General features: G+C 52.9%; 1 protein-coding gene across 4 annotated transcripts in view; it reads left to right on the plus strand.

Moving 5' to 3' along the window:
* Positions 1–20,675, plus strand: part of ST3GAL4 (ST3 beta-galactoside alpha-2,3-sialyltransferase 4) — a 52,255-nt gene extending 31,580 nt beyond the window's left edge. For 3 of the 4 annotated variants that reach the window (XM_043452400.1, XM_043452401.1, XM_043452402.1), the window contains exons 2-11: positions 11,592–11,664; positions 11,975–12,059; positions 12,488–12,568; positions 12,768–12,865; positions 13,071–13,131; positions 13,820–13,915; positions 14,012–14,201; positions 14,822–14,965; positions 19,606–19,749; positions 20,025–20,675. In XM_043452400.1, coding sequence (XP_043308335.1) covers positions 11,592–11,664; positions 11,975–12,059; positions 12,488–12,568; positions 12,768–12,865; positions 13,071–13,131; positions 13,820–13,915; positions 14,012–14,201; positions 14,822–14,965; positions 19,606–19,749; positions 20,025–20,111 — 1,059 coding nt within the window. In that variant the 3' untranslated portion in view covers positions 20,112–20,675. The remainder of the gene's footprint in view (positions 1–11,591; positions 11,665–11,974; positions 12,060–12,487; positions 12,569–12,767; positions 12,866–13,070; positions 13,132–13,819; positions 13,916–14,011; positions 14,202–14,821; positions 14,966–19,605; positions 19,750–20,024) is intronic. The other variant, XM_043452399.1, reaches the window with a different exon arrangement.
* The last annotated feature ends 5,115 nt before the right edge of the window (positions 20,676–25,790 follow it).

A 25,790-nucleotide genomic window follows, 5' to 3' on the forward strand; every position in this document is an offset into this window, starting at 1 on the left:
TACCCACGTGCCACAGAATTGCGGCCTTTGGATTCCACTTAGCTCACAAGGCAGGAGTCCTGTCACTCTTCCTGAGTGTTTGCTGTGTCCCTGGAGGATCAAGTAGTAAAGAATCTGCCTGCAAAGCCAGAGACCCAAGTTCGGTCCCTGGGTCAAGAAGATCCCCTGGAGAAGGGAATGGCAACCCTCTCGAGTATTCTTGCCTGGAAAATCCCATGGACAGAGGAGCCTGGTGGGCCACAGTCCTTGGAGTCACAAAGAGTTGGACACGACTGAGCGACTAACACTTTTTTCTGTGTGCATTACCTACCTTCTCTTGGTCACCACCACAACCAAACTGGTAGGGACTCTTTACCTCCATTTTGCAGATTGGGAGACTGAGGCTTAGGGATGCTCAGTGGTTTCCCCAAAGTCATAGTCTGGCAAGTGAACAAGGTGGGGTTCAGTCCTGGAGGCCAGTCCCCGGTCACAGCTTTTGGCCAGAGCAGGCGACAAGGTCCTGGGGAGGCAGTTCTGCCTGACCCGCTTGCCAGCCATCACGGCTGTCCTCTGGGCACCCAGGAAGAGCCAGCCAGGGCCATGCTTTTTTGCCAAGTGGATGATGCTATGCTTACAAACACACTCTTATACCAAGAAGGTGTTGTTTCTGCAGAACTGGCTATTGTTACCTTTGGCTCACTTCAGTCACTACCAGCTCCAAAATGCCTGGTCCACACTGTGAGCTGATGCCAGCACACCCTGTGGGGTGCCAGGAGGGCTCCAAGCCTGGAGACACCCTGTGACCAGGAAACCTCCCTTCGTCTTACTTGCTCAAGAGGGCCATGCGGGGAGGGGCTGAGAGCCAGTCCCGGGTGGGATGCCAGGGTCAGGAGGAGGTTAGGTGCAGGCAGAGTGGAGGCTGGGCTGGTGGGCCAGGTGGTACTGTCACCTTGAACGGTGCCTCCGCAGAGGGGACATTGACAGAGGAGAGGAGGGTCTTCGTGACTCTGATGCAGTTGAGACCTGAGGATGGTGCTCACTGTGACCAACAATCAGTGTAAAGGAGCCCTTGGCCTGCCAGCCGCGGTATAGCCCTCCAGAAGCGGATTCAGCTTCATACACGCTTCTGGTGGCGCCTGGGAGACTGGTCCGGTGCCGTCCAGAAGAAATGCAATGGGAACCACTAAAGCAAGTCACATAGGTAATTTTAAATTTAAAAAAATTTAATTTAGCCACATGTTCAAAAAGTAAAAATAAGGTGAAGTTAATTTTACTGTTTTAACCCAGTATAGACAAAAGACTCTTTCAGTGTGAGATCAATGTAAATAATTTTTTAAAAAAATATGATTGCTTTCTAAAATGAGGGCTCTCAGAAGGTCAGGCCGAGGCTCTTGCCCCGGGCCGCCCACCAGGGGATGTGTGGGCTGCTGGTTGGCCACCTCAGTGTAAATAAAGCTTCCCCGGTGGCTCAACAGGTAAAGAATCTGCCTACTATGAAGGAGATCCAGGGACCATCCCTGGGTTGGGAAGATCCCTTGGAGGAGGAAATGGAAGCCACTGCAGTATTCTTGTGTGGGAAGTTCCATGAACAGAGGAACCTGGTGGGCTTTAGTCCATGGGGGTCTCGAAGAGTTAGACATGACTGAGTAACTAACGCTTTCATACTTTCACACACTTTCAATGTGAGTAATTTTTAAGGTGATTGTTTCCTGTTTTTGGTAGTGAGTCTTTGATATCCAGTGTATGTTCCCTGGCCACGTGAGGCTGCGGTCACCTCTCCCTGGATGGGATGCCACGGGGCTGGTGCTGTCCACCATCTTCAGAAGGGGCATCCGGAAGCCAGAGGGAGGGAGGGAACTGGCCATACTGGTGGCTTCAAGCCCCAATTCTGTAGAGCCTTTAGCTTAGACTCCTGGGGGCTGGATTCGTCGACTCCTGGGTGGGAGGCATGAGGAAGGAACTGTGCAGATCCCCGGCCACACTGGAGTTTCACTTTGTTTATTCTCATGAACCTGTATTATTGATTCTCCACCCCATCATAACACTGCAGTTTTGTTACTGAGCGAATGAAATTCAGAGTTCCTGCCCCACCCGGGCAGACTCCAGAAACATGATTTTCATGTGGCGTCTTGTGGTGTCTGTGGTGTCTTATGACTGGCAGCTGATAAATGGACAATATCAGTGTTTCTTTACAGAAGGTTGCAGGCCGGGGCTGTTTGAGATGCCGGATGTGGAGGCCGGGGGTACCCTGTGGAGCCCACGGGTGGGGAACAGAGAGGCTTCCTGCCCTGGATGGGGAATCCTCTCCTTTCCTCCAAGCCTGGATGTCTGGAGAGGTGCCACATCTGCCCACTGGTGGGCCTTGAGGCAGTTGGTCAATTACTCTGCCCTTTGCTGCCTCACAAGAGCCCGGGGCCAAGAGCAGCTCGCTACCCCCCGGTCCTGCTGAGATCATGCTGTTCTCTTCAGCACAGGGGGAAGGCACAGTGCAGTCCGTGTCTAGCATGCGTCAGGCCAGAGGGGCTGGTGTGGGTATCTCATCTATGACTACTGCCTCTTCCCCTCTCGCTCAGCCTGCTCTGTGACACTGAAGTTCCCGACGATTAGATCCATTGATAAAGTCAACAGATTTGTATCTAGAGACTGCTGAGTGCCAGTCACTGTTACAGACATGGTTAATCCAGTATCAAACAAAACAACAGTTCTTTGCAGGCGGGGAGTACAGGTGCGCTAAGTTGCTTCTGTCGTGTCTGACTCTATGCAACCCAGTGGGCAGTAGCCCACCAGGCTCCTCCGTCCATGGGATTCTCCAGGCAAGAATATTGAAATGGGTTGCCATTTCCTCCTCCAGGGGATCTTCCTGACCCGGGGATCAAACCCATGCCTCTTATGTCTCCTGCCTTGGCAGGCGGGTTCTTTACCACTGGCGCCACCTGGGCTAGGCAGTCGAGGAGAGGGATCTAAAATGTCAGGTGTTGGGGGGATTTTTGATGGGAGGTGGAGAAGATGAGTGGAAAGCTGAATGGGGAGGTATCAAGCCTTTGTCTGGGGGAAAACATTCCAGGCTGAAGGAACAGCTGGCGCAAAGGTCGAGAGCAGGGGGTAGGCCCAGCCCAATCAAAAACAGGGAATCCTGTGTGAATGAAGCAGAGTAAATGAGGGAAACGGGGAAGGAGGGCAGAGAGGTGCTGGCCAGGAGATCGCGTGCCTCCTCACAGATCAGAGCAAGGGCTTGGCCTATCTCTCTGGGTAGACAGGAGCCATAGAGGGGATTTTGAGCTGAGGAGTGGTGATTCAGATGACTGGTCATTCTAGAGAACTGCAGTTAGTGGACCACACCCAGGAGTGGCTGAATATAACAGAGCAAGACTCCAATGACTTGTGTCCTCACCTTGCCCTACCTCCCAGCTTTATTAGTTACATTCAAGTCATCGTCCACACTAGGCCCCTATTAAGAAATAAAATACACCTTGCAAGTTTGCTTCTGTTGGAAAATATGCAATTTGACATTCCTTACTTTTAATCACAATCTGTCCCAGATAAGTAACAGTTTGGGGATGTCTATAACTTAAATACTCGTTTGGCCACCTTTGGGAAAGAAATGCAAAGAAGTAGCTGTACCTGGAAGCTAGATGCGAATTTCTGGCAGAACAGAAGATATTATTATAACACAGGCGTAATAAAATTAGGAAATTAAATTAAAAACGTCACCTTCCAGCTCACACCGCCCCCTGGAATCATGGCAGGGAGGGGACTCTTAAGCTGAGGAACCGCTGTGGGTATAGATGGTACCTTCAAGATTCACACACCTCAGCGGTCTGGAGACGTGACCGGAGATTCCCGAGGTGAGGTGTTTGCAAGTAGATGTAGCACAGACCTGCTCTTAAGGTTTCACGGAGTAGCCACACCAGTTCACGGTCCAGGAGACCTGGCTTACCAGCCAAGGGCTGCTGATTCCCTGCCAGTGAAGTGGCCCGACCGTGAGAAACTGAACACAGGCTTTGCCAGCATTTGTGGAAGTCTGGTGTCCAGATGTAGGGCGATGGTAATCCCATGAACACAGCTGCGGGCATTGAGGACATGCTGGAGGACTTCCAGGGGAGCTGGGGGGTGAGGGGCGGCCTGGAGACTGTCTCACTAGGAAGCCTGCCCAAGAAGGACCGAGCGAGGCTCCTCTGAGCTCTCATAAGCCTTGCAAGAACTTTGATGTAATGGAGGGCAACTTCCTCGAGTTGCTCCAAAGGGCTACCAGTGGGCTCTCCAAGGATCTTGACATCTTCACCAGCTGGTTTCGGGGTGGTAGAGGGCAGGGATTCGGAATGTGGCCTCAGGAGCTCAGCTCCTCACTAGCTCGGCGACCCTGGGCAAGTTGCTGACCCTTTCTGCACCTCACCTCCCTATCTCCACAGTGGAGATAATAATAGTGTTTAACTCACAGGGTTGAGATCATACTTTAAAAAGAGTCTTGTGCTCGCTTCGGCAGCACATATACAAAAAGAGTCTTGCAGTGTAGCTTTCAACGTGCAGTAATGTCTGGAGACGTTGTGGGTATTGGAACTGCAGAGTGGGAGTCCTACAGGCACCGAGTGGGTAGAGGTCAAAGGTGCTGTAACCAGCCTGTAATGCACAGGACAGTCCCCACGGTGACGACTCCCTTGGTCCCTAAAGCAGTGGCAGTGAGGCTGGGACCTGCCCCCTGGTGTTGTACACAGTGAGTGCACAATACATTTCAGGATCACTAAGAGATGCCAGGTGGCTCAGTGGTAAAGAATCCGCCTGCCAGTGCAGGAGACATAAGAGATGCAGGTTCCAACCCTGGGTTGGGAAGATCCCCTGGAGGAGGAAATGGCAATCCACTCCAGTATTCTTGCCTGGAAAATCCCATAGACAGAGGAGCCTGGTGGGCTACAGACCATGGGGTAGCCAAAGAGTTGGACACAATTTAGTGACTAAACAACAACAAAAACAAGGGATGTAATACATTTTAAATCTCATCTTATTACTTGTGTGTCAGATGTTTATATTGGATTGGCTAAAAAGTTCTTTTGGGTTTTTCTGGAAGATGTTATGAAAAACCCAAGCAAACTTTTTGGCCATCCCGATAAAACATCTGCTAGGTTCTAGGCACTATAATAGAGTCTGAAGATATAAAACTGGCCTGGACTTCAGAGGTCATAGTCTTATGGGCAAGATAGAAAACACTTAACAGTGTAACATAAAATTATATTATGTGATAAAGCATCTTCTTTAGGCTACGTGCTGTCATAGACTGTTGGTATAAACAAGCTTATAATTGGAGAGGTCAGAGGATAGTGGGCAAGCCATGAAAATAGTAATTAGATAATACAAAATTTTACTATCTGATAGGTGCTAAAATCAAGACATAAACAATATTGTGTGGAAAGAAAAACATTGCCGAGAATTGTCAGAAAACACTTCGTAGAGGAGGGGCTGTTTGAGCCGATGGTGCAGGGGTGAGATTGTTGAGGCTAACAGTGGGGGCCTGGGGTCTCCGTATAGGAGGAAAGCCTATGCAGAGGGCTGGGGAGTCTGTAAGAAGAGGCTCCTGCAGGTACTAGAGAGGAACCAGGAGATGGACGTACAGGGCTTGTGGCCTGGGACTGAAACACCCTTGTTGTTGTTTAGTCGCTGTGTCCGACACTTTGTGACCCCGTGGACTGTAGCCCGACAGGCTCCTTCGTCCATGGGATTTCCCAGGCGAGAATACTGGAGTGGGCTGCCATTTCCTTCTCCAGGGGATCTTCCCGGCCCAGGGATCAAACCTTCATCTCCTGCATTGGCAGGCGGATTCTTTACTGCTGAGCCACCAGGGAAGCCCAGGGAAGCACCCTGGTTGCCTCTACAAAGAGCTTTGGTTTTTCATTGAAGGAATGGGGAACAGTGAAAGCAGGAGGGTGGTCTGGTCCACTTTGTTTCTTAGGAACATACTGGGTAAGGTAGTTCTGAAGAAGTGGCTTGAGTGAAGCAAGACTTGTGGTGAAGGGACCAGTTAGGAAGTGGAGAAATTGAAGTGAGATCTAGAGTCAGTCTGTGGTTCAGGAAAAGGAGAGGAAAGCTGCTTTCAGAAGAATTGGGTTGGCCAAAAAGTTCCTTTGGGTTCTTTGGTACCAGTTTATGGGAAAACCTGAACCACCTCTTTGGCCAATTCAGTACTTCTGAGGCTCTAGACTATGTGACCTTCACGCTGCCCTCATCTGTATCAGGCTTTGCACCCCAGTGCCTCCACAATGTTTAGTGGGAGTTCAGCAAGCATTGCTGGAATGAGGAACCAGGGGTAGAATGGATGGCATTCAGCAGGGATGGTGTGAAGGGAAGGGGGACATTGTATGGATGAGCTGATGAGAATGTGGGGCTGGGAGGGTGCGGACAGATGGGGGTCCAGTTTTGGACATGTTAAGTGTGAAAACTTTAAGATCATTAAGGGAGGATGAGCTGAAGAAGGAAATGGCAACCCACTCCAGTATTCTTGCTTGGAAAATCCCATGGATAGAGGAGCCTGGTGGGCTACAGTCCAAGGGGTCACAAAGAGTCAGACATGACTGAAGCGACTCCGCATACACACAGGGAGGGTGTGCAGTAGAAAACTGGAAATATTAGGATGGGTTCCAGGAGAGAAATTACAGAGCTCAAAAAAGAGCTTGAATCATCAGGGTTTGAGTAGTAGTTAAGCCTCTAAAGATGAACGAACCTGGCCTGGGAAAACAAACAGAGAAAGAGCAGGGGTTCAAGGGCAGCTCCCTGGAGAATGCCAGCGCTTACAGAAAGTGCAGCCGGCGCAGCGGAAACCTAGACAGTCTTGAGCTAGAAGCCAGGGAGGCCTTGGCTGATAAGTGCAGAGGCCTCGGGATGGGAGATGAGTGAAAATAGACCTTTCTCAGGTTGACAGTTAGGAGGCCATGGAGGGCTGCGGCAGGAGTGAACTCAGCATAAAAACAAGGTAGGGATGGGGTGGTGGACCGGTAGAGGGCTGAGGGGCATGTGAGCATGTAGCACAGGTGAATGTTTGACGATTGGAGGTCGAGATGGAGATGCACGGGTCGCTGGAGGAGGAGACAGAGGCAGAGGGTTTGTTTTTTTTTAACTTTTTTTTTTTTTTGCTGTGATGGGGAGATCCTCATTGCTGCTGGTTGCAGAGAGCGGGGGCTACTCAAGTTGTGCTGTGTGGGCTTCTCATTACAGGGGTTTCTCTTGCTGTGGAGCACGGGCTTTGGGGCATGCAGGCTTCAGTAGCTGTGGCGCTTGCGGCTCAGTACTTGCGGCTCCTGGGCCCTAGGTCACAGGCTCAGTAGTTGCAGCGCATGGGCTTAGTAGCTCCGTGGCATATGGGATCTTCCCGGATCAAGGATCCAACCCGCGTCTCCTGCATTGGCAGGCGGATTCTTTACCACTGAGGCACCACGGAAGCCCAGAGAGGGTTTTGTTTGTGTTTTAGGTACAGGGAGAGTTGAGTCTAAGTCAAAGGGAGTGGAGGAAGGGGAGAGATGGAAGCAGCAAGGTCGGGGCATCAATCACTGGTGGGGAACAACGCTGGAAGGGTGGACGGGGACCGGTGTCCGCGTGGTGGAGGGGGCAGGAGGGAGCAGGACTGGCAGGCGAGTGTGGAGGTGGCAGGTGGGCAGCCCCGGATTTCCACCCAGAACTGAGGGACACGGACATAGATCGTGTGACTCGCTCAGGGTTTCTGAACCAGTAAGATCGCAGTCTCTGCTTCTGCCCCACTGGTTTTCCCATCCCCCTTCTCAGGAACATTAAGCCACAGCCCTCTGATGGGCCCAGGGGCTTGGAGGGGCCTGGCATCAGGCCGTGTCCACGGGTGACGCCCTGTCCTGTTCCTCTTGGTATGGCGGGTGCCTGCTGGGTACTTGCGGAGCGTGTGAGGCTGCCAAGGTCCCAGGGCTGCGGAAGGCCTCAGTCCTTCCCCCTCGTCCCCCAGTCCTGCCCTTCGGCGAGTCCGAGGCAGGGCTCAGCATCTCTGTGGGCAGGGACACCGTGGTTCTCAGCAGAACACTGGGAGGGCACACGGTGTTCTTGCCTTGGGGTCGGCTTTACCTGGCTGAGCTGGACCTCCCGGGCAGCTGGTGGCAGGCAGAGGTTGCCACACTTTGGACATGAGTGGATCAGATTTCTGTTCCCCTGCTCAGGTACCCTTCTGTGACTTTCCTCATGGCCTTTTGTCCCCAGGGGCTGTCAGGGATGGGGGACAGCTGCTGGGAGAAGGCTCCGACTGGTCTTGAGGCAGCAGCCAGCCCAAGAAGCCCGTCTTCCTAGAATCCTAGAGGGGCTGAGCCTTCTCATGGCTTGGCCAGCCAGGGGAAGTCATGGGCAGATGGCATCCCTGGCTGGTTTCTTGGAGCAAACCCCAAGACTAGCCAGTCTACCTAGCATAAATTTAGGAAGAAAGGGTAGAACTGTACTGGGCAGGAGGTTCAAAAAAGAGTAATTGTTTTGTTCCTGGAGACCCGTCATCTCCGACCAGCAAAGGTCTGCTCCATCGAGGACGGCTGAGACCTTTGACTTTTCAGTGACCATGGAACACACTCTCTATAGTGTTCTCCATCTTGGCTGCATGGTCAAGTCACAAGAAAGGCAGGGTTTTTTGTTTGTTTGGTTTTTTGCTGGCCAGTGCCTGGGCCCCATCCCTCAACCAATTAAATAAGACTCTTGGTAAGTGGGGCCCAGATATCAGTAAATGCTTTAACTTCTCAGGTAACTGCCCTGTGTACCCAGCACTGTGAACTCCCAATAAAGGGAGCCGGAGTGCGATGTGCTTATTTGTGATCAGAAAGGAAGATTGAGGGCTCAGAGGGTGGAAGAAGGTGCAGTTCACAGTGTAAAGAAATGGGCGAGCCTGAAGGATCTGGTTTCGAGCTTTGCAGCTCAAAGCATGGTCCCAGTCTAGCAGCAAGCACCACTTGGGACCTGGTTAGAATGCAGACTCACAAGACCCACTGAGTCAGAATGTGCGTATTGAAGATTGAGAAGCCTGCTTCCACCATTATCTGGACCAGTGGTTCTCAACTGTTGACTGGATTAGAATCGCCCCCGGTGCTTGAACAAATTCCAGTGCTAGGCCAGACCAGTTCTGTCAGAATTCCCAGGTAGGGAACCCCAGATACTGCAATTCTCCTGTTCAACCAAGTTCAAGGACATCCATCTTGACAAGCGCTTGACAAGTGCTTCTCAAACTTGACTCTGTGTGTGAATCAGCAGGAGATCTTTTGCAAATGTAGGCTCTGATTTGTGCATCTGGGTGGGACTGAGGCTGTGTGTGTTAGTCACTTAGTCATGTACGACTCTTGGTGACCCCACCAGGCTCCTCTGTCCACAGGATTCTCCAGGCAAGAATACTGGAGTGGGTAGCCATTTCCTTCTACAAGGGATCTTCCTGACCCAGGGCTGGAACCTAGGTCTCCTGCATTCTCCTGCATCACAGGCAGATTCTTTACCATCTGAACTATAGGGAAGTCCGACCTGAGAGTATTTATTTCTAATAAGGCCCCTGGTGAGGCTCAGGCTGTGGATCTGATAAATATTGATATAGTAGAATCACAAGCATTTGTTAGGCCAACATCCCAGTTTTACAGAAACCGAGGGTCAGAAAGGGAACAGTGACTCCCCCAAGATAACCCGACATGTTATTCTTTCAGTGCTTGCTGAGCACTGTCTGTGCGGGATGCTGAGGCTTGAGCTGGGGATAAGACAGACCTGATTCTTCCCCTCTGAGGGCTTATCTGCAGTGGGGGAGACAGACAGAGAGCAAGTAATTAAACGAATTTCAGATCAGGAGAAGCGTGTGAAAGGGATGATGTGGTCGGGAATGACTTGGCAGTTGCTTTGGTTGGATCGGAAGGCGGGCCACCCTTGGAAAAGCAGTAGGTCTTGACTTCCACTGGGGTCTGCTGATTACAACTCTAAAACTTTCCCTTCCTGGACAGAGCCATCCTCCAACTGCCCTGGGATTCAGAGATGGGCCCTCCTGACCCTACTGAGAACATCTGACTCTGGTCCACATCCCCCTCTTCCCCTATCCGCTTTCCCTTCCCCTCGACATTCTCATTGCCTGTTTGTGGACTCAGGGTGGAGCCTGGGGAGTGCCCCCCTCCCCTGCCCAGAGCAGAGTATCGACTTCTTCATAGAACAGCGTTCAGGATAATCGATTTATGGTTTCTAACAAGAACCAGAGCTCGTCCTGATGCGGGCCCCCACCATTGAGAAATCATCTGAGATTGTTTGTTTATCTGAAAGAGAGCACAATCATGAGGGCGTCCCTTCCTTTCCTGATCTGCCAGAAGAATCAGTCGGGCTGCTTGTGGAAATGCCTGTCCCAGGTCCCACCCCAGCTGGCTGAAGCAATCTCAGGAAAAGGCCCTGGAATCTGTGTTTTTAGTACGTGGCTCTCGTGATTCTTATGAACCAGATCACCGGGGGAAGTGAAAGTGGTATGGAGAGAAGAAGCTGGTGCCCTGTGTCCCATATCTCTTCATGTGGCTCTTTGAGCTGCAGAAATGAATTCCTGGTGATTCAGAAGCATGGCCCTTGGCTGGATGTGTGATCGGAGGGATGTCTTTGTGTGCATGTAGCAACGCACGCCGCTCCGTCCTCACCTTGCCAGCCTCTGCCCTTACCTGAAAGGGTCTCCTGTCTCCTCTGTGACCGACCAGACCCTTCCCACTGCCCGTGTGTGTGTATGCTCAGTCACTTCAGTTGTGTCCAACTCTTTGTGACCCCATGGACTGTAGCCCTCCAGGCTCCTCTGTCCGTGGGGAATTCTCCAGGCAAGAATTCTGGAGTGGGTTACCCTGCCCTCCTCCAGGGGATCTTCCTGACCCAAGGATTGAACCCACGTCTCCTACATCTCTTGCACTGAAGGCAGATTTTTTTAGTGCTGTGCTATGGAGGAAGCCTCTCCTGCTCCCCGTGCTCCCATTAAAACAGTCCCCTCCACTGCCTTCCCCAGTGCACCTGGGCAGTGAGGACTTCAACAACATGTGCACTCAGCCAGAGTCTAAAAGGGCTGCAGGAGGCCTCCTGGACCATCTGGTGGCCCCCACCCTCACCCCAGGGTGTGGCCCCAGGGGACCTATTCGGGTGGAGTAGCAGGAGCTTGGTGATGGAGGGGTGGGTGGTGGCCAGCACCAAAGGAATGCCTTGAATGTGCAGAAGAGATAAACTTCACTTCACTTGTGCAAATGTGAATCACACCCTTGTACCTTTGAGCTTAACTTTCATGTAGAAAATGGGTGGATGTACATCTGTTTCCTGGAGCTGACCCTTCTGAGGTCAAACTGAGGGAGAGGACAGTGAGGGGAGCCGCGCCTGGGAAGCTGGGGTGGGCCGGTCTGGCCTGGGATGGAATCTGTGAGCTGTGGGACGTGGTTTCCCTTTCTGGGGCATAGGACCCCTCCGGACCCCTGAGGTCACCTTGAGGGGTTAGGGGGACATCCAGAGTGAGGAGGGCTGCTCCCTGGATGGCCCTGCAGCTGTGCGCTTCCTGGAGGCTGGAAGAGGCAGGCGGTGGGTGTACCCTGATCCACTGCCGAGGCTAGAGCATCCACGATGCTGACTGCATGCCTGTGACTCCTGCCTCCTAGGTGGCCCGAGGCAGCCGGGATGACAACTCTCCCCAGGAACCCTGGCACCTGAGAAACATGATCAGCAAGTCCCGTGAGTGTTCGCCAAGAACTCCCCCACCCTTGGCGATGGGCTCCCCGGAGGCAGTCTTCAGCATATTCCTTTGACCCTCCAGGGGTTGTGGAAGGACAGATACGGAGCTGGGGGCACCTCTCTTCCTCTTGAAGGATGGCAGACATGCTCAGGTCCAAGCCCCGAGCCAGAGAACTATGGCCCAGTAGGGGCCTGCTCTGAGCTAGGGTTGCGGTAGCCCCAGGCGGGGCAGGTGGGGCAGGTGGGAAGGTGGCCTGGGGCCATGCCTGCCTGTTCCTGCGTCCAGCTCTTGTGTACATTCACCCCGCAGGCTGGAAGCTCCTGGCCATGCTGGCTCTGTTCCTGGCTGTCATGGTGTGGTACTCTATCTCTCGAGAGGACAGGTACATTGAACTGTGAGTCCATCTTTCATGTTCTTCTGTGGGTTTTTTTTTTTTTTTTAGGAAGGGGGCTCAGGGATGGAGTGTCATGGAGTGGGGACCTAGTGACAGGGAGGAGGGTTCAGAGAGCCAGGGGGTGGCCTCTCCCTTACACTATTAGCTAGAATCTTTCTGTGAGCATGGTTGGGAGGGTTTGGGGAGGTAAGGTCTGGGATGGGTCCCCAGGTCTCTCACCCAAGGGGTTTAGGAGAAGGAAGAGCTGGGTTCGCAGTGACTTGGTTTCAAGGTGCGATTTGGGTTGAGATGATTCCAGCCTGTGAGTCACTCTTCAGGGCCTTGGAGCCTTCATGCCCTGGGAGGAGGCGGGGGCTGCCTGGAACGCTGGCACCTGGGCCTGGGAGGTCTGACCGGAGCCCCTATTTCCTCTTCTTTTCTGTCCCCAGCTTTTATTTTCCTGTCCCAGGGAAGAAAGAGCCATGCCTCCAGGGTGAGGCGGAGAAGATGGTCTCCAAGCTCTTTGGCAAGTAAGTGTGTGAGGGTGGGGGGTGGGCTGAGGACAGCTAGAAGGAGGAAACCGTGCTGGAGGACATGGGTCAGGTGAAGCCAGTGAGGGCGGGGGAGTCCTTGGACGTGTATACGTGATATTAATCTGTGGTCTGACCCTGTTTCTGGCATCAAGATTAATCGATTTCTCATCCCCACCCTGCCTTCACCTCTGCGCAGCTACTCCCGAGAACAGCCTTTCTTCCTGCAGCTTAAAGATTATTTCTGGGTCAAGACCCCATCTCTCTATGAGCTGCCCTACGGGACCAAGGGGAGTGGTAAGTGCCTGCCTTGGGGAGCGGGGTGGGTGGGTGGAAATGGTGGCCTCACCTTGGCCACACTACTTCTCGGTCTTTGCCATCCACGGTCCTAGCGCCCAAGTTCTCAGCCAGGCTCAGACACTGGGGTCAGGGGAGGGAGGGCTGGCAGCCTTCGGAGAGGTTGCTGTGGTCATCAGCCCTGTTGAATCTGGTCCTTTTGCAGAAGATCTGCTCCTCCGGGTGCTAGCCATCACCAGCTACTCCATCCCAGAGAGCATCCAGAGGTAAGGAGACACGCCTTCCTGCCTCAGTGAGAAACAGTCATGGTCCAGCACCTCCCAGTGAGCCTGCCTGTCTCCAGGGAGGTGGGGACACTGGTCCCCATGGCAACCAAGCCTGGATATCGGGCTGCCAGAGTGGGCAGAGGTTGCTGAGGGTATTGCCGTGGTAACAGGCCGGCCTGGGGGCCAGTCGGGGACTCTGAAATGGGATTGCTTCGCAGTCCTTCCCAGGCATCTTCCCTCCTCTCCTTCTCTCTCTCCTGCGCTCTGCTCAGCTTCCTCTCCCTTGAAAGCCCAGGGCTGCAGAGTCAGCATGACCAGGAGCAGAATTCTTTGGAGATGCCTGGTCCATGTAGGGGGCTTCCCAGGTGGTGCTAGCGGTAAAGAACCTGCATGCCGATGCAGGAGACTTAAGAGACACGGATTCCATCCCTGGGTTGGGAAGATCTGCTGGAGGAGGGCATGGTCACCCACTCCAATACTCTTGCCTGGAGAATCCCATGGACAGAGGAGCCTGGTGGGCTACAGTCCATGGGCTCGCACAGAGTCGGACACAACTGAAGCGACTTGGCGTGCGCACGGTCCATGGGAAGCAGGGCCTGAGGGGGCCTGGGGCAGATGGGGGCAGGAGAGTGCGGTGAAGCCGGAGCAGGGGCTCCTTCCGGGTCTCACCATCCTGTTCCCATGGCAGCCTGAAGTGCCGCCGCTGCGTGGTGGTGGGGAACGGGCATCGGCTGCGCAACAGCTCTCTGGGAGAGGCCATCAACAAGTACGACGTGGTCATCAGGTCCGTATGGCCGCCCTTCCCTCTTCTGTCTGGGGGGCGACGGTGGGCAGACCAGCGGGGGTCAGGGTGACAGGCATCCTCCTCCCCGCCTCCCAGGTTAAACAGTGCTCCGGTGGCTGGCTACGAGCAGGACGTGGGCTCCAAGACCACCATGCGTCTCTTCTACCCTGAATCTGCCCACTTCAACCCCAAAGTGGAGGACAACCCCGACACACTCCTCGTCTTGGTAGCTTTCAAGGCCATGGACTTCCACTGGATTGAGAGCATCCTTAGTGATAAGAAGCGAGTACGTGGGGAGACTGGGAGGGGAGAGGTCTCAGCTTGTGGTGGGGGAACGCTGTCCGGGGTTCCTGGAGCAGGCCCTCCTGCTCCATCATGCGTGCCCTGAGATCCTCAGGAGCCAGTGAGGGCGAGGCGTGAGCTCAGCCTTCTGCTACAGCAGCCCAGGGTGCCCCAGTGAGAAGCCTGGGAGCAGAGGGACCAGTCTGTAGTCATCTCCAGGTGGGGGTAGGTTAGAAAAGTCGAGCTCTCTGTCCTTCTAGGCGGACACACCCCAGAAAGTTCACTCTCTCTCCTTGCCATCGGTTGAATGTTCAACTGTCCAGCTGGCCATTTTCTGCCAGATGTTGACCTAGCCCCTTCTACCTGTGTGGATGTCATTGGGAGTGAGCAAGTCTTAGACCCTATACTCTCCATACCATGTCACCTGGCCTCCCCTGGGGACTGCCCCACTCCCCTCTCTCCCTGCTCCTCCCCTCCGGTTCCCCCTCCCACCTCTCACCCCGCACTTGTGAGGACTCCGTGCCATCCCCACATGGACCCCTTTCCCTGGAGGAGCCCAGCGGCTGGACTCGAGAAGCAGGTTTTGACCCACTCCCCTCTCGCCTTCCATCCCTACCCGCCTAGGTGCGAAAGGGCTTCTGGAAACAGCCTCCCCTCATCTGGGACGTCAACCCCAAACAGATTCGGATTCTCAACCCCTTCTACATGGAAATCGCAGCTGACAAACTGCTGAGCCTGCCGATACAACAGCCACACAAGATTAAGCAGGTGATGAGGGGTTGTGGACAGATGGGGAAGCCAGAGGGCTGGCATCCTGGGTGGGAAGTAGGTGGGACTTCCAGAGGCTTGGGGAGGTCCGGAGGACCCCAGATGAGGGGAGAATACCAGAGGAGAGGGCGGCATGCATCCAAATAACACAGGCCCCAGGCACACACCTGTAATGAGAGACTGGTGCACTGACGTTTACAGCAAGGCAGAGTTCGTACTCTTTTTTTTTGTTTGTTTTTAAAAGAACAAATGGCAGGGTTTTTCTTTTTCTAAAGATAAATACTTTTATTTTTGACTGTGCTGGGTCTTTGTTGCTGCGTGGGCTTTTCTCTCATTGTGGTGAGCAGGGGGCTACTCTCTAGTTGCGGTACATGGGCTTCTCATTTGGTGGCTTCTCTTGTTGCAGAGCACAGGCTCTAGGGTGTTTGGGCTTCAGTAGTTGAGGCTCAGCAGTTGCAATTCCCAGGCTCTAGAGGACAGGCTTGGTGATTGTGGCACATGGGCTTAGTTGTTGCGAGGCATGTGGGATCTTCCCAGACCGGGAATTGAACTCGCATCTCCTGCATTGGCAGGCAGATTCTTCATCACTGAGCCACCCAGGAAGCCCAAGAGTGCAGACTCTTGAGATGGCCAGAGGCATCGCCAAAGTGGGAAGTCCAGGAAGGGTGTTGTTAGAGCTTGGGAGCTAGAGTTAGAGGATGGTTTTGGCAGGCGCTGATCAGAATCTGTACACTGGGGATTTACTGGGACAGGCAGCAGTCTTTTTTTTTTTTTTGGACTATGTGGCTTGTGGGATTTTAGTTCCCAACCAGGCGTTGAACCTACACCCCCAGCAGTGAAATTGTAGAGTCCTAACCACTGGTCAGCCAGGGAATTCCAGAGAGTCAATAGTCTTATTTTTGGAGCCCAGCCCAAATGAACATGGAGCCCAGCCCAAATCCTTCGGTTACTATTTGATCACTTTATCTGTGATCTGATCTTGGAACATGTTGGTCTAAGGGAGTTAAAAGAATTGCAGTTGGTCCTGTATACCGTGGTTTGCCAGGTGTGGCAGTTTGGGGAGGCAGGGTGCCTCAGCAAGTTATGGTTTTGGTTTTGGCTCTCTAGTGGTCTCTGGCTGGCGGGCTTCATCATACTGGGTAGCATCTCAAGCAGGTACTTCCACGTGTCTTTGAGCCCTCAGGTTGTGTGGGGTAGGAGACAGAGGTAACTATCAGACAGAGAAAGGACTCAAGGTGCTGCTTGCTGTGTGGCCTTGGGCCAGTCAACCACTTAGAGCCTTGGCTTTCTTATCTGAGTGGTGAGGAAATTATCCATACTGACCTTTCCAATAGCCATTCTGGGATTTAAAAAGATAATTATGTAATGTGCTTTTCATGAAGGTTGGAACACTGTGAATGCTCAATAAATATTAGCCAAATTTTGAATAAATGATTTTATTCTTTTTTCTTTTGACTGTGCCACACGGTTTGTGAGATCTGTTTCCTGAGCAGGGATTGAATCCATGGCATCAGTGGTAAAGAACCCATCTGCCAGTGCAGGAAGAGATGTGGGTTTGATCCCTGGGTTGGGAAGATCCCCTGGAGGAGGAAAAGGCAACTCACTCCGGTTATTCTTGCCTGGAGAATCCCATGGACAGAGGAGCCTTGTGGGCTAAAGTCCATGGGGTCGTGAAGAGTTGGACACGACTGAATCGACTTAGCATGCATGCATGGCAGTGAAAGCTGGGCATCGGCCACCAGAGAACTCCCTATGATTTTATTTTTTACTGAATATCTATTATGATTCAACTTCCTGTGTTGAATGCCTGCTTTCGTGACTGCTTAGCACCAGGCCCCAATTTTGAATACACGGGGAGTAAGACATACTCTTTGCACATAAACAGACAGGTTGCAACCTGGAGTGGCAAGATGCTCTAGCAGAGAGTTGTTCCAAGTGCTGTAGGGTCTTGGAGGAGGGGTGGACCTCTGCTTGGGGCTGTCCGGAGTGGTACCATCAGAAGAGGTGAGACCAGAGTTGGGCCTTGAGGGGTCTTGGGGCCCAGGGAGCAGACACCTGGGGAAAGGTTTCATTAGGCAAGACCAAGGAGCGCCCCTGGCACTGAGTTCTAGTGCAGGAAGAGGTGGATGGGGGACAGCAAGGAGGAATTTTATGCCCCTGATGGTAGAGGGTGAAGACTCGAAAGAGAAGCCAGAGACGAGGACCGGAACCTGGCTTCTAGCAGAAGGAAGAAGAAATGGATGAACCTGACATTTGTGTTGGTTTCCTGTCACTGCCTAACAAATGACCACAGTTTAGCAGCTTAAAACAACACCCATATATTGACTCATAGTTCTGGAGGTCAGATGTCCAATACAGCATGGCTGGATTCTGGTTAGAATATACAGGCTGAAATCAAGTTGGCAGCTTGACTGCATTCTTGTCTGGAGGTTCAGAGGGGGACATCCCCTTCCAAGTTCATTTTTGTTGTTGGAAGAATTTGGTTCCTTGTGGTTGCAGGACTGAAGTCCCCATTTCCTGGCTGGCTTTCAGCCTAGGGGTGGTACCCTCAGCCTGTTAAGAGCTGCCCACATACCTTGCTGTCCAGCCCCCTCTATCTTTAGGCCAGCAGTGCGTGATAAATCCTTCTTGTGTTTCACATGTCCGACTTCCTCCACTGCTGACCTCTAGAACCAGATGTTAAAGCTCATGAGAGGAGGTCAAGCCCACCAGGATTATCTATCTTCCGGTCCTCTGTGCCATATGAAGCAATCTAACACAGCGTAATATATCTCATCATTTTCATAGGTTACACACACTCTCAAGGGCAAAGGCCATTGGTGGTCACCTTAGAATTCTCCTGCTACAGCATTGATTTTAAGGTGAAATTGAGGGATGTATGATAGTTCCAGGTTTCCAGCACAGCTGGGTGGATGGTAATATGTTTAACAACGACATGAATACAGGGGGAGAGGAGAGCTTGGTGAGTTTAAAAAGTCCACGTCCAGGCAGAGCTGGCTAGAAGGTGATGAATGTGTGGTTTGGCAGAGGTCTGAACTGGTTGAGATAACACAATGGAGGTAAAAGCAACAGGGTTGAAACGGAAGGCTGGGGCAGGAAGTGACAGATGAAAGGATAGGAGAGCTCAGAAAGGGGCCTGGGGAACACCTGGCCTTAGAGGGTCAGACAAGATCCGGGGAGTGGCTTGAAAATGGGAGTGGGCACTGAAGTGGTCTGGAAGGCAGGTCGTCCCAGCCAAGAAAGAGGATTTGTGAGGTTAGGCTATGGGGTGGCACATCCCTGTGAATGAGTCAGTGGTGGAGAAACTGAGATCTTCATAGCAGCCCCTACGGTGGGGGCGGGGGAGGTCCTGCTGACCCCACTTTACGGAAGGCAGAGCCCACCCTCATGAGGGTACACAGCCCGGGAGTGTGAGCGCCCTGGGGCTTTCGGGAGAGGTAAGGGTCTCCAGGATGGAGAGCAGAACCTTTTTACTCCTGCAGGGACTTGTTTGATAGTTCCAAGCCTCAGTTCCCCAGCTGCATACAATGGGGCTAATAAAAGTATCCATCTCAAAGTGTGTTTGTGAGGACTGGATGAGAGGTGGTACAGTGGTAAGGAATCCATCTGCCAAGGCAGGAAATGTGGGTTCCATCCCTGGGTTGGGAAGATCCCCTGGAGGAGGAAATGGCAACCCACTCCAGTCTTCTTGCCTGGAGAATCCCATGAACAGAGGAGCCTGGCGGGCTATAGTCCGTGGGGTCACAAAGAATCGGACACAACTGAGCAAGCACACACAGATGAGATGACATAAGGGGTAAGATAACATAGTGTCTGGCACGTAGCAAGTGCTCCGAAAGCCATAGATATTATTATTATTGTTGTTATTACCGTCATTCTGTAATCATCTCCAAAGGTCTGAGCCCTCCCCAGATATATTAAGCTGTAGTATGCCATATGGTACGGCTGGCTGCCCTGGTAGCTCGGCTGTTAAAGAATCCACCTGCAATGCAGGAGACCCTGGTTTGATTCCTGGGTTGGGAAGATCCCCTGGAGAAGGGATAGGCTACCCACTCCAGTGTTCTTGGGCTTCCCCGGTGGCTTAGACGGTAAAGAATCCGCCTGCAATCTGGGAGACCTGGGTTTGATCCCTGGGTTGAGAAGATCCCCTAGGGGAGGGCATGGCAACCCAGTCCAGTACTCTTGCCTGGAGAATCCCTATGGACAGAGGAGCCTAGCGGGCTACAGTCCTCGGGACACAACTGAGTGATTAAGCAAGCTTCAGCATGCCATATGGTAGCCATGAGCCATGTGTGGCTAGTTTTTGTTTTTTTGGCTGTGTCCCATGGCTTGTGGGATCTTAGTTCCTCTACCAGGGATCAAACCCAAGCTCTTGGCAGTGAGAGCTCGGTCAGAGTCCTAACCACTGGACCACCAGGGAATTCCCCACCAGAGGCTATTTAAAATTTAATTAGAATTGAATAAAATAAAAAGTTCAGTTCCTTAGCTGCATGAACCCCACGTGGCTCGTCACTGCCATATAGGACAGCACAGATGAAGAACATTTCCGTGATACTAGAAGGTTCTCTCGCAGAGCGCTGTCCTAGAGGTGCTGAAAGATTCCGCTCCCTCTAATACCTTGCCCACCCCTTGCCCCTCAGAAGCCCACCACAGGGCTATTGGCCATCACCCTGGCCCTCCACCTCTGCGACCTGGTGCACATTGCTGGCTTCGGCTACCCAGACGCCCACCAGAAGAAGCAGTCCATTCACTACTATGAGTATATCACGCTCAAGTCCATGATGGTAAGCGGTCCCTGCTGGTGCACTGGGTGGGGCTGACTGGCCTGGGGATGCTGAGTGAGTGAGGGTGGTGCTGGAGGCCCAGAGATGACTCACCTGTGAGGTCACGCAGAGTCAGCACTGGGAGCGTGGCATCTGGACTCCCAGGCCAGCATCCTCCATATTCTGTCTTCCTTGCGAGAGCCAGCCCGGGGAACAGAGCTCCCGGGCATGGGTCACGGGAGGGCCAGAGAGCTGCCTAGAAGTTCCTCAGTTTGCTTCCTTGGCTGTCTCCACAGTGGTCAGGCCACAATGTCTCCCAGGAGGCCCTGGCCATCAAGCGGATGCTGGAGATTGGAGCGGTCAAGAACCTCACTTACTTCTGACTCGGGCAGGAGCTGTTCCCATCGGCTCACCCTGCTGAGCAGCCCCGGTCCGTGCCTCTGGGGGTGCCGGGTGCCAGCGTGGCCTGCTTGGACTCACCCTCTCCTGTGTGGGGAGGGGGCCAGGTCTGAGACGAGGCCGTGCCCCTGGCTGCTCTGGTGGAGGCCAGATGGAGTCAGGGTGGAGGCCCTGGGGCAGGAGGGGCTGGGCCCGGGCACGGGGGCTTGCTTCTGTGGCATCCCCTCTCTGCCAGTGTCGGGAGATTATTTAAGGGGCTATTTAATTAAGGGGTAGGAACGTGCTGTGGGCTGGCCCCGTGGCATCCAGAAGAGGGGGCATATGGCAGTGTCCTGCTCACTTTTGACACAGAAGTGATGCGCCCACTACGGCCTAGGCCCAGAGTGGGCCTCCCAGGAGGGCAGGGCGTCTGAAGTGGGCGGTGCCCCCCCCCAGAGAGGGGCTGCTCCCTCCCAGCAGGCATGGGAAGAGCACTGGCGCAGGGGCTCCATGGTGGAAGTGACCTAAAATAGGTTACAAAGTATTAAACTATTTTTCCTAAAACAGAAGCAGCTGTGATACTCTTTGTCCTTTCAGATGGAAGAAGACACGGATGGGGAGTGGGCCACAGCGGTGGGCCCCCTCGCCCCGTAGCGGGCAGGCGGGCCAGGGTTATCTGGGAAGTCATTGTGTACTGAATACGATGCTTGGGTGATGCCAAGTCATGCATTGTCACCCTGGCAGAGCAGGCAAGCGACTGGTGCTCAGACGCCCTGTCTGCTGGACACCTAGCCTGGCTCTGCATCCTGGTTTTCTCTCCAGAGGTAGGAGGGGCAGGAGGATGCCTGTGGTTGGGAGTGGCAGCACCCTCATTCCCCTCCCTCTCTCTCCCTCACCAGCCTTGTTTCCAGAATCACATGTTGGAAGGTGTGTGTTTGAGGACAAGGGTGGAGACAGACAAAGAAAGCCAAGTTTCCTTCTCAGATTAAGTGGGAATCATAAAGTGGAGTTTACAAAAAGTCCTGCCAGGGGCCCAGGCAGCCAGAATTGGGATGGGCAGGGCACGGGTGGTGTCTGAGGGCTTGGCAAGGCCGGAGAGCAGTCGCTGGGCCAGGGGGTGGAATGATGGAATGCCTTTGCCCTCCACCCCCTCTCCCCCTGGGCCAGGTTTTTATAATCCTGATAGCCCTGCTGTCTGCTGGTCTCTGCCCGGCTTGCTTTCCCATCTTCCCAGACCTGGCTAAGCTGCCAAGTGGCGTCCCGCCACTCTCCCAGCTGTGCCTTTACATCTGGAGCCAGGAGGGAGAGCCGGACCTCCCCCAGTGGGAAGGGACTCACAGCTGTGTTCCTGGCTTTCTCGGAAAGAGTTGCAGCCTTGAGGTTTTGAGACGGCAAGGCTGGGACAGGACAGATAGGAGGGGCAGAGATTTCGGAGGAGCGGAGGACCATGGCAGGAGATGGACTTGCTCTGTCGGAAGCCTGGCAGAACCTCTCTGCTAGCTGCTGTCCTCCCAGGGGTGAGAGCAAATAGGGCTGCAGCCCCAGGCCCCCTCCTTTCTCCTCCACATGGGCGGGCTTGGTCTCCAGGCTTTGTCCTGGGGGGGCCTTGCTGACCCCGCCGGGCGTGCGTGTGTGCTGCTTGTGAGGGTTTGCATGGGAGTGTCCGGTTCCCCGTGCAGGCCATTGAAAGTGGCTGTCAGCACGTATGGTCCAGCTGTCCTGGATTGGGGCCACTGCCTGTTACTGGATGTGCCTAAACTCGAGCCAGAAACCAAACTCATACCCACCACCCTCCTCCAAACTCCATAGACACACACACACACACACACACACATAGACATGGGAGCGATTTACATTTTGGCATGAAGCCTGTGAAGTCTACACACAGACAGTCCTCCATGATTACATCCACACAGGAGTGTGTATGGGAAGGGGGTGTGTATACCCCCCAAACTGGCCATTGCTCCTTGGGTGGGGGTGTGGGGTCAGCGTTCTCCAGGGTACCCTAATCCCGGGCGGATAGAGGCAGCACCAGGGGCCCCAGGGCAGGCAGTGGAGCTTTCATGAGGAGTTGCTGGATGGAGTTCTTTCGAGTTCTGAGAAAGGGACTGTCATTCTTCAGTTAGCCTGGCCAATGAGGATGAACTGCCCGCCAGCCCACCTACCTGGTTCTGATTAAACCTGGCCGCCGGGAAAAGGAGGCAGGAGATAAGCAGGGCATGGCAGAGGGAAAGCACCTGACTGCCGGCCCACAAATGTGGGTCCTCCACCGGGCTCTGCCACTTAATTCTGTACGACCTTGGGCTGATCACTTCTCCACGTCGGTGCTCCAATTCCTACATTCCTTGAAATAGGAGGGAGGGTCCAGCCAATGAGGACCACCGGTGCTGAATCATCTGGGTGTGATTTAAGAATGCAGATTCTCGGGTTTTACCCAGGCCTCTGGGGATGGAGCCCATGAATCTGGAATTTTAACAAGCACCCGCAACCACTGCTCCGGTCGTCTAGACTACAGGATAATCTCACGGGCCTCTTTCAACTCAACGGTCTGCGTGCAAAACCCAGGCTGATCCCCGGTGCCCTTGAGCCGCGTTAATTACGCGCACGCGCGGTTTTGTCCCGCGGGCGGGGGCGGAGGCCGGTGCGGCGCACGCGTTGTCGGCCCAGCGGGCGCGGGGCAGGGGCCGCCCAGGCAGTGCGGCGCCCTAGCGCGGTGCGCCCGGGGGCCTCCGGGGTTGCCGAGAGGCCGGCACCTCCCTGGCAACCGGCTCCGGCCCTGGCAGCGGCCGCCGAGCCCGCGCCCGTCTGTCTGCCCGGTTTGCAGGCGAACCACGGTTTTTTCCGGGGGGCTCGTCTGAAATTCCGCCGGGGCTGGCGCATGTGACCTACGTTGATGTCACCGCCGGGGCGGGGGTGACACAGACTCGGGCTGCCGGCCATCGGAGGAGATCCGCCCGGTGCGGTGTAGACCGGGCGGCCCATCTCTCCGCCACAGAGGCCCGGAGAAGAGGCGGAACAACCAGCTCCACCTCCTAGCTGGGCAAGACAGAGCTTAAGGCTTTAGTCCATCATCACATCGAAATGATGTTCTGTATTCACATTAAGTGAAAGTGCTGAACACTTCGGGTTTTTATTGACACTTTCCGAGGACATGAATACATCCAACTGCCTTCCCCCAGAGACTGGCCAGCAGCCTGCTAAAAGTTTGAACTCGGAAGTGGTTTTGCCTGTGAGACAGTTACCTGTAAGCCCACACACAAACCCGTGTTGTGTCATGTGACCTGTAAAATAGTGATTACGCATGCCTGTCCCACAAGGAGGTTTTAAGGATCTAGTGGGAATATGTCTGGCAAAACATCGGGTCGACTGTAAAGTATGATGTCAGTGTTAGATTGTAAAGCTACTTTTTGCATGATGAAGAATACCTGAAAGCATATGAAACAGGTGAGGTCCATCTGGAAGGTCAAACGTATGCCCAGGTAGAGCTAGTTACAGAAAAGTGTCTTCAAGTCACCAACAAGCTCAGCAGAGGAAGGTAAGAGGCTGGTAAGAGGACTCAAATGCAGGCTTCGCAGAAAACAGCAAAGAACTGTGAGTTCAAACTGCTCTCTGGCAATGGTTTTCAAGTTGAAGTCAGACACGCTCAGGTGCTTTTGGAGAAAGGTGTTTCTGGGGTGGCATTATCTGTTTCTATGGACACGAGTTTGAGCAAACTCCAGGAGATAATGGAGGACAGGGAAGCCTGGTGTGCTGCAGTCCGTGGGGTTGGAAAGAGTGGCCAGGTCTGGGGACTGAACAACAATGTTTCCATGGCAGGCAGCCTCCCAGGGCAGGTTGCTAAACAAAGGCTGAGAAGTACATCTTAATACTTGGTAAGCTCTCTCTAAACCATCTGACTGTTTTGATATCTTAATTATAGCTTCAGAAAATTATTTGTTAGTTTTGAGCATTTCCTTGGTTTGTACCGGATGTGATTCCAGGAAATCTTTCCAACTTAAGAGTTTGAGGAGGGATCTATGTGTGTATGTCAGTAGTTAAGAGAAGGTTTTCTTGACCAGATCTTTCTTAGTGACTTGACCTCTCTTGTTAGAGTTTGTGGGGATTCTGCACTTGAGAATTGAGGCAGGGAGATGAACCTTGGGTCTTATTAGATGACAGATTTGGGGGGAGCCCTAATGTATTGGGGGCTCCCCCTCTTCAAGTAAAGGGAGTGCAGGGACCTGGGAGCAAGTTGGGGAGACTGCAGTCCTGTGTAGGAGGGTTAGCCCAGAGGATTTGACAAAAGGCTTTAGGAAAAACAATACGTTGGGAGCCAGAGTTCAGATTTCCTGGGACGACCAATTTAAAGTACTGCACCCCCCAAAAAAAAATAAATAAATAAAGTACTGCACCCCTCAAGAAAGATGCTGTTTCCTCTCAAGAATCTTGCAAGACTGGCAGGATGGAATTTGTGGAGGGAATGATAGGAATCACCCCAGGGAATTGAAGTTGGAGTTACTTAACTAAGCTGTTCCAGAACTGTCTATTATTCTGAGGTTTCCTATAACATCATTTATGTACATCATCAACTTTAATGCTTAAGGAGTGTCTTCACTTGCCTAAAAATGTGTTTCTCTTCTAAAGAAAAATATCACAAGAGGACAAGTTACAGTCTGGTAGGGAGATTCTTTCTAGTTCTGTGCTTTTTTTCTGTACATTTCTGTTCCACTTGTAGCCCCACATGGCAAGAGAACTAGAGAAAATTTTAATTAAAAGTCAGATAGGAAATTCTCATCTGAAAATTCTGCTGTAGAAGTCCTGAATTACCTATATCACTTTATCACTAATGCCCTCTCCACTCAGTATTTCTCCCAAGTGCAGAGCCCACTAGTGTCATGAATTTGTCTTCTAATCCTTGGGCAGTAAGGCCCTGGCCCTTTAATTTCTTTACAAAGGTGATGAAGGTGGTATCTTGAACTTAGTTCCCTTGAACCTGTTTTTGCTTAATTGAGGATGACCTTTGCAGGGATAAATCCCTATATTCAGCTTTTATCCTCAGTGGCACTTCTCCTTTTGTATAAGGAGGAGAAGATTTCAGGTAAGGTCTAGTTAATAAGACCCCGATTCTCCCTAAGAAGACCTGTTTCTTGAGACTTCACATACCTTGTCTTTGAATCTTAGTACTTTAGATTCACTCCAAAGAAGACAGCTATAGAGAAGCATTATGTGATTGTTCTCATAGCATTCCAAGGTTATTTCCAAGGGCCATAGTTTGAGAAGCAACGGAAGGAAGTTCCTTTGTGTGGCCGGGGCTCCCTGATCGGTGAGCACAGGGAAGATATTTGGCCCAGGGATTGAGGCCATCCCAGCCCTGTGGGTGGGCCGAGCCGGCTGGCCCAGAGAGGAGCTCTGGAACACGGAATGGCAGGCAGATACAGGCCCCAGGGATGTAGACCAGAACTCAACGATGGATCTTGTGAATGTCATGTGTTCACAAAAGGCCTTGTAAAGATGAGGACTGTGGTAGGTGTGAAACCACAGGACCTGTGGTCCAAAAGCTTTCAGTACATGTCCAAGATTTCACCAACAGAGAGGAGGAGGAGATGGAGCCAGGAAGAACAGCAGTTAGAGAGGGAAAGTGTGGACGGGCCTCTTCCTGCAACACAAATATGTTCATCCAGGAAAACAAATCCTTATGTTTCAAA

This window comes from Cervus canadensis, chromosome 29, assembly GCF_019320065.1.
Source record: "Cervus canadensis isolate Bull #8, Minnesota chromosome 29, ASM1932006v1, whole genome shotgun sequence".
Lineage (NCBI taxonomy): Eukaryota > Metazoa > Chordata > Mammalia > Artiodactyla > Cervidae > Cervus > Cervus canadensis.